Raw genomic sequence first — 8,871 nt, forward strand, 5'->3', positions numbered from 1 at the left:
GCTTGAGCAACGATCCTTCTTCAGGGGCCCCTTTAGCACCAGAAGCTGAGGAAAGTCCCGAGTTTTCGCAGTGATGATGTTTGAAAACGTTGATGACGTTTCCACGTGAAGAAAAGGGATAAACGTGGGTGTCGGGCACTTGCTGTATTTTACTTGTGCCTGAGCATGACGGGTACCGCCACTGAAGGCAGGCCCTGCTCTTCATACACCCTCTTCCAGCTCTTACCTGCCGCCTTTCTGGAAGCTGAGCCAGGGAGAGTTCCTCATTTCCACGGGGTGAATCAAACCCGAGTGGGAATTCAGTTAGCCGTGTCTGCTGAGGGTTTAAGAGAATAAACGGGAAACAACACTCCGGGGTCGGTACCCTCACTGTGTGCGAAAGGGGGAATGGGCACGGAAAGCAGGGGACCGGGGACTGTAGTTGCTGATAGGTTCTACTGGGGGGAAAGAAACCCTTCAGTTTTGGGGTGGATGTGCTGATAACCTATGAAGGAAGGGAAAGCTGTAGAAACATAGCAATGTGCGAGATAGGTGGATTGATGGAGGCAAATAAAGTGGATGGTGACAGTGTGAGACCAGCAAAAGAGTTGTTTTCCGTGAAACTGCCACAAAAAAATCTGGGAAATGTAAAATTGGCATTTCAGTTACATGGAAAGGCAAGATGCAGGGTTGTAACTGTTCACTCCCCTTGTGAAACAGAGCAGTTGAGTTTGACAGAAGAGAAAGTAGGAGCCTGCCACAAGAAAGCAGATGTCAAAAAATTCCCTATAGAAGAGTCTCCAGCTACTTTACACTCATCTTCCCACTATGCTCTGCTACACCTACTGCCAAGAACAAACTGGTGAGCAGCAAGACCAAGATCATCCACTCTTTAGTCATGGTTGAAAGCCAGCTTTTAATTTTGATGCCATAGGTCTTTTGTGACAGTTTTGTTGTTGCACTTCCTGTTCCCTGGGATTATAGTGTTGATAAGATCATCCTTATGAACAAATGGTGCTTCAGCAAGAGCTTTGGATCTGAGCGACTTGTAGTACAGGAGGCTTTTGTTGGAAGGGGAGCTCCCCTTTAAGTAGGAAGACATTAGTTCTGTCTCCCTCTGACATCACCTGTAATTTTACATTGTAGATACAACTATTACTCTGGAATTCGATATGCTTTATAGGTGGAGCCCAAACATCTCACATGTCAACACAGATGTTGTCCTCTAGAAGAACAACAAAACCACTCAGAACTGTAATGCTTCAAGTCCATCACTAAGTGAGATGAGAAAAATAGAGACAATTTAAAAAATGTTTGTTCACAAAACACTATAGCCACTTGTTAACCTTTTATGGGATATTCAGTATTGAAGAACATGGGAGCTGCTCTTGGCTCAGATTTGATAAAAGCAGAAATTTCTCTCTTAAATTTTGAGACTTGAGGCAAACCAGAGCAGTTACGAGTAAACATGTTGTGGTACCACTCTTGCATTGTCTTGCGGTGCATAATCAAGCAGATCTTTAGTAACAGCCTTGCAACAGGCACTCAAATAGTTATATTATAATTTCTTATATGGTGTTTGACAGAAAGAATACTTCAAAATTGTGTTTGTGGTCTCAGCAAGGGGCTGGTGAACACAACAAAAATAGAAGTTCTGTCCTGTTGTAGTCCTTTGATGTTACACTGGCAGTACAGAGGGATACCTTTACCATGTTGGACTCGCATCATAAGGTCCAAAAACCAGGGTCAGGGTTCAGTGATCAGGGTTCTTTCTTTCCTTATGAAATGTTGGAGGTAGTGTACAACTGAACGGTGGGAGCAGGAACTGAAACGTGGTTGAGCACCCAACTTCTGGAAAAAGCCATGCTATTTCTAGTTTTTCCTCAATCAGTCAATCATTTATTCTTTCTCCACTCTGGCTTGGATTCAGCTGGAATGATGTCGAATTAGCTTGTATCCCACCCACCCAGCTAGCTGGCATAAAGTGAACTCACTCCATGTGTAGCTAACTACTTTCACATATACTCAGTCAAATCTGTACTGTTAATACCAGGTTTGTAGGTTTTAAAAAAAAATACTTTTGCACATGTAAGTATTTTAATTTCTTTCCAAAGCTTTTTTTTTTAATGTCTACATTGAACTTAAAATCAGAAATTAATAAGTTACTATGTTCATTTATACTGTAGTCTGAGCAAACAAGGTTAAATGTAGTGGTCTTCCAGCCAGTAAATAATTTTCTGTTACATAAAAATTGGGATGGAGGAAGAAGAATTGGTGGCATGTTACATTGTTTACATTGATCAATGTAAACATCTGATCAATATTGGGAGGAAATTCTGAAAATGCTGAATAATGTAGGACATGGATTCAGTTCTCATTTGCTGGGGATTCCACCACTGATGCAGGCTTTTTTGTCATGTCAGTTGATGACATCACTCATTTCATATGTACTCCGTTTTAAAGAGCTTTATTTTTTAATCAAAATATCAAGTGGCATTGGTAATATACTTTCATAATTCCCGTAGGCCAATTTAAGTTTGGGCTGTTCCCAAGAGTGTTTTTGCTTGTGCCAGCATTTTCAGAGTCATCCTGTTAGCAGGGAGCCAGCTGATCCTGTTGGAGACCAGGCTGGTGGTGAGAACATATGGTGAGGGGCTGGTGGAAGGGTGAGTTCCAGGTAGCAGCTCAGGTGTGGCTTAAAGTGACTCTTTGACAAGCTCCTAGTAAAACTGTACGTACACGACACCTGCACAAGCTATTAAACCGCTAATTTCCTCAAAGAATGGAAGTGCATTTGTTTACAAGGTCTGCTTCCCACAAAATTACCATGAGTGGCATCAGTTACCTTCGTCACAGTAATCTTGCCAGCGATTTATCTGGCTGCTGAGTCTGCAGTTACTTGTGTTTGGGGTCTTTGGAATAATCTTAAATCTCTTCCAGTCCTCTGGATTTTCCCTAGTCTTTCAAGAATCACTAAATATGAATATCAGGAGGCCAGAGGGAATTTCAGGTGGTTTTTAAAAGAATGTTAGGTACAAGAAGATAGTTGGACTTGTTAATCTTAAAATGTTGGTGGATTATACGATCTCTTGATCAGCAGGTTCCTGTCACTGATCAATATATCCAAATTAATCCCGATATCATGTAGAGGTTATTATTGGTACATTTACTATGGGTGTGGACATTTTATCTGCAATTTTTAGCCAGTTTTGCTACTGGCTGTAGTAGTCTCTGTTCCCAGTGTGAAGCCCCCATAACGATGCAAAATCCACTCGCTTCCTTCACCCTATGTTGCAGGCTGAATGATTCCAAGTATGGCTCAGTATTTCTGATGCAGTAGCCTGAGGCAAGCCCTTACTCAGGGGCTCTGTCCGCACAGTGTGCTTGGCAGGCATTGAGGATTTATAGTCCTTCCTCTTATCAGCAAACTTAAAGAGTTAGTAACTTATTTACTATAGAGTAGCACCACACCATCAGTTTTATCCTTCTTAAACAGCTTCTAAGCAGAGATTTTAGTAGGTGAATCATGCAGACTATTCCTTTTATTTCTTTCATGTTATTGATAAAATCTCTTTTCAGTGACAATTTCCAGATCTTCCTATACCTTAGTCAGGCACCAGTCATCAGCATATAAGCAATTCTATATTAAATCTCGTGACATTCTTCGTCACATTGGTTTCATTTGTTTGTGCCATGCTAAGCATCATTTAATACAGTGCTTGCTTCCTTTGAGCTTCCAGTGTACTGTCCTTCCAGCTTGTGCTCTACCTATGGAGCTCTCTTTATCTCAAGCTGCGAGTTTTCACACTTTCACCTTTCCGATTCTCTCCCCCATCCCACTGCAGGGGGACAGTGAGCGAGCAGCTGCGTGGTGCTCAGCTGCCTGCTGGGGTTAAACCACGCCAGTCCTTTTTTGGTGCCCAAAATGGATTTCAAAGGGTTTGAGATAAGGACAGATGTGATATTGGGGTGTGCGAGACCAAACTTATAGCTGTTACAGCTACTCATCAGTAGGGCTTTCTGTGGGGCTTGCTTGCCTTGCCACTGGAGTCTAGTGCTTAACAGGGCTTGCTGTGGGGCTGGCTTGCCTTGCCACTGGAGTCTAGTGCTTGTTTGTGGCTGCTTTTTGCTTTTGCTGTTTGCTGTACTCCTTGTCATCCATAATTCTGAACAGAGCTGTGCTTTACACCAGTCCACCGCTATATTCTACCCAGGGCTTCAAAGAAGAAAAACAAACGTGGAGTGCGTAGTGTATAACAGGTTTGCTCGTGTAAGTACACAGCTGAAGACATAAAGTCAGAAAAGTCTGGACTTGCTGTACTTTATGATATTGGCACTGGTGGTGGCCATTACAATTTGTTTCTTGTAGGTACTTGTTCTGGTGTTGGAGCAGAAAAATTTACTTGTTAAACAAGTAGTAACCTGATTGAGGCAAATAAAAGCTGTATTCAGTTATGGATTACTGAACCTGATTGCAATCTTTAAATCTCTGGCTAATACTCAAGAATCTTAAAATCAGCCAATGATGCTGGAATGCTCTTGCATTCCAGAGAAACTGCTACCTGCTGTCAAGTGGGCAGGGGCAGCTGTAGGAACAGACTAACTAGGGAGGTGCATGTGGCAAACATATCACTAGGGCCATGGAGCCCACCTAGCCTTTGCCAGGGCTTGAAAATCTGAAAGAAGGGTGTGTTGGCGTTGTTGTGCAGATGAGGGTCAAAAAGCTGCTTTTCCCAGTGCTACCAGCAGTACCAAATGCTGTCCCAGGCACCTCCAGGCCTCGGGAAGGAGCCACGGCTGCCTGGGTTTTGCTTGCTGGCCCTTCAGCTGCTCACTCTGCTGTTTGCTCTCCAGGCTGCACTCTCTGCAGGGGATCGGGAGAGCCCAGACCTCTGGCTGCAGTTTTGGCTAACGCTGCTGAAAATACTTATTGCTTACCCTCTTTTGAGCTTCTAAAAAGTAAGCCATACTTACACGGAGAAATCATCTGATCAGCCATGTTGCGTGGATCCTGAGGCTTCCTTGGGCTCCAGCCCTTGTCCTTTCAGCCCATATCATCTGGCTGTATAAAAAAGATCCATAAATACATAGGATAATCTCATCACCCTTTACAGCAGTAGCAGATGGCAATTACCAGCAGCTATCTTAGCATGATGGAGAGAGACAAAATGTTTTACTCTATGCTGTACCAAAATAGGCATCAGGTATATCTACAGAAAATCTTTTTTCCTAAACTGAGAAACTTCCATGATTAGAGAAATTAGAGCTGGTTCTTTTTCTCCTCCATGCAGGACGTGATAGGCAGAAAAGAATCCTGCGCTTCAGGACAGATACCGATGACCTACCTAAGCTGCCTTGCCTACATACTGGAAGAATGGACTGTTGTGGAGTACCTGAAGAAACACCTTTTTCATGTGGTCATCATCTCGCTGACAATAAGTGCAATATTAGTTTTTTTTATTGTTCCTTTAACAATCCTTTTTGTCATTTACCTTACTAATATTTTGCTTTTAATATATCAGAGGAACAGTGAGGTAAAAGCAGATCCCTTGAGCGAAGTTTGGGATAGTGCAAGGAAAACTATAGCAAGCTTTTGGGATCTATATGCAAGAATATGGCATGGTAAGTGTGACATGACTTGTCTGAAGCTTTGAATTACAATAAGTAGTAAATACACATAAGTTTTAATTCTTTCTTTTTTATTTCTTCCATGGATGCAAAGAAATGAATGCAAAGAAATTACATTTATTATACTTTGTATGGCATTCAACCCAAAAGTTTCTACCTCAAAGCCTGATTGCAGAATGAAAGGGAGAAATTAGTTTATGTAAGGTAAATTTCTCTTAAGGGGATAGGCAGGTGCACTTCTCTGTATATGGTATCAGAATGAAGTGCAGTGTTAATGTTAGTTCTAGTATCGTAACTGCAAGAGAGATGTGTGATTTGTTTTTTACCTTAGTAGCTGCTTAAAACCCACTTAATAAATGATCAAAACACAACAACTAGTTGGAAAGGTAATTAGTGTATTTTTAGTTGGTGAAAACTACTTTGTGTTATGACACTTGAAAATAATTTTAAGAGCTATATGCACAAAGAAATAATTAGATACCACATTTTGGGTTGTACTGTGGCAGAATCTAAAAGTAACCTGATTTTTCAGTTTCGTTACACTCAGCCTTCAGATACTTTCAACACACCCTGCTGCCTAGGAAAATCCTCAGCCGCATGCTAGGCTCTTGTTCTTCCCGCCGATGTAGTTTAAGGCTATCAGCAAGACTTAACTTTGCTGCCCTAAGGATGAAGAACAACAGGTTGTTATCTATGTTGCTATCCTTCCTCACAGCTTTGTCCTTTAATCTTTGAACCTCCTGCATCAACCTGTCTCCACCTCTTCCTAAGACTCTGCCTGCTCCATCCCCATCCTTCTCCCCGAACAGTGCATGATAGGAGCTGTAGCAGGGATGCAGATGAAGGCACAGAAGGTGGAACAGAGCTCTTTTAGTTGGTAGAAACTGTGGCTTTCCCAAGCCTTTGTATACATTAGCCTTCTAGTCTGGCTCCACGTAAAACCTAAATCAAACATAGGAAGAGCCAGGAGAGGGATTTATACAAGTCCATGTCTGTGAGGAAATTCCCTTCCACTGTGAGGTGAATACATTTAACTCTTGTGGAGAGAACCTCTTTTGGGGATTCTTACAGATTCTGGTTTGGACTTAAATGTCTCAACCAGAGAAACTTTTTATTATGTAAAATCCCAAACTCTTCATTCCGCCTGGCACAGAATGGAAATCCGTGCTTCTGTATTTTAGGAAAGCATCCTGACTGCTTGCTTGCGTCTCATTCTGCTGATGAAGCGGTTTCACACCAGTGTAGTAATTTTGTTTTTAATTATTGTATTTTGGACTGGGAAGAGTTCCTAATGGGAAATAATTAATTTAGTCCCATCACTGGGCAAAATGTCAGGTTCAGGTCTGATGTCATGATTAAACTGACCAACAAATTAGTCCACTGATAACCTGTGGTGTTTGAGGGGCTTTCTCTTTGCTATTGACCAAAAGTTCCATCCAGAAATTAATTCTTTTAAAAGCTACTGCAGAGGCTTTCACAGCTGTCTGAAAGTCATTTAACAAAGGACAGCAAACAGTTTTCTTTAAATTGCCAGATGACTTACAGCTATCATTGTCAGTATATTGCTTTCCATCTCAAACAGGTTATGAGCTTCATGGTGTGGAAAACCTACCAGAAGGACCGGGCATTCTTGTGTATTACCATGGAGCTATTCCTGTAGACTACCTTTACTTTTTGTCTAGGCTGTTTCTCTGGAAGAAAAGACTTTGTCTGTCAGTAGCTGATCATTTTGTCTTTCGTTTACCAGGTGAGAACATGTTCTCTTGTATTTAAGCATCCTAGATTCACTCAACCCGTTGCTGGTTTTGGTGAAATTTACATTTATTATACTTTCAAGAGAGATTTTAAACTAAAAGCCTGCTTATAGACTTTTAAACTAAAAGCTGGTAGATGCAGAAGGGCAAACAGGGTAGAACATCCTGTCTTTTAAGTGAAAGGTCATAAAAACACTAGTGGACCCTCCAAAGCCAATAAATAGACATTACATAATCCCTTTGGGATGAATGTCATGCCCCAGTAGAAAGTGTGGGATAGAACTATATTATTGACCTACTGCTGCCTGGTCAGCACTGGGCTAGGAGTGCAGAAGAGCTGAGTAAATGGTAGGATTATCAGTTACCTACTTGCCCTCTACACTGGGTAGCCATTGCAGTGGGCTGTGACATCAAATCCATCTTTTGATCAAAGCCTGGAGTAGGACACAGAACTTTTTTGAAGATTTTACTGTTGAAGAAGGCTCTGTAATACTGACCACCACAATACATTCAACACATTTTAGACTGAGAAAGAAATAAACAATTCCATTGTGAAAAGGAGAAGATACAGAAAAGCAAACCTCATTCATTTCTAGAAAAACAAGGCATAAAGAAGCAGCATCCAGAAAGACTAGCAGGGAGATTATTTAAAGGCACTTTTATACCACTTGTATTAAAAATTATTATAATAATAAAGAGTAAAGAAATCCATTTAAAAGTAGAAGGACATTCTTCAGAAAAGGAGACAAACATTGAAAACAAAGAGCATAAACTCAAGGAAGTTTGATGCAAGAACATATTAAGGCACCCCTAGAAAGATGATGAGGAAGAATTTGCTACAGACACACTTAGTAAATACTGTGTGGTACTAAATACATCAGAAGCATGAAGTCATCAAGAGATGATTGGCTTTTTATATTGGCCATTTGTTTTTCAAGGCAGTAAAAGCCCACACAGAGAGGACAGTTATCTACCAGTACTGAATCACTGGCTGATTAAATGGCAGATGAAATTCAGTATTAGTTATAATGCAGTGCAGAAGGAAAGAAAACCAAGTCTAAACACATAAACATGTAAATAGGCTTTAAATTTTCTAGATGACTAGGAATATGTCAGCTTAAGTCTCAGCAATTGCCAAAAGGCAAACAGAATTTTAATCTTATTGTGAAAAAGAAGAAACAGAAAATACCATTATGTACTCAAAATGTGTATGGTGCCCACATCTTGAGTACTACATGGAATTTGGGTCTCCCCATCTCAGAACAGCTGCAAAGTAATAAAAATATAAAAAAGGTCAAGGATGATGAGAGGCCTGGCATGGCTTCCTTTGAAGAGCTAGTACACAGGACAGAAGTCTTGCATGACTGAGGATATACAATTCTGTGTGACCTGGAAAAGGGGAATAAGAAGTGATAATATGTTTGTGTGATACATCATAATTCTTAACAGGCAAAAGTTTTAAAGCCAAGCAAAGGAAGTACCTATTCACTTAATAAGGATATGGCATTCC

At 40.9% G+C, this 8,871-nt stretch overlaps 1 protein-coding gene across 1 annotated transcript in view; it reads left to right on the forward strand.

Annotated features, from left to right (window-relative positions):
• The first annotated feature begins 5,272 nt into the window (after positions 1-5,272).
• The window catches only part of LOC104165710 (transmembrane protein 68-like), a 10,723-nt gene continuing 7,124 nt past the window's right edge, over positions 5,273-8,871 (forward strand). The window contains exons 1-2 of the mRNA XM_009705416.1: positions 5,273-5,601; positions 7,190-7,354. Coding sequence (XP_009703718.1) covers positions 5,316-5,601; positions 7,190-7,354 — 451 coding nt within the window. The 5' untranslated portion in view covers positions 5,273-5,315. The remainder of the gene's footprint in view (positions 5,602-7,189; positions 7,355-8,871) is intronic.

This window comes from Cariama cristata, unplaced genomic scaffold (genome assembly GCF_000690535.1).
Source record: "Cariama cristata isolate BGI_N322 unplaced genomic scaffold, ASM69053v1 scaffold38538, whole genome shotgun sequence".
NCBI lineage: Eukaryota > Metazoa > Chordata > Aves > Cariamiformes > Cariamidae > Cariama > Cariama cristata.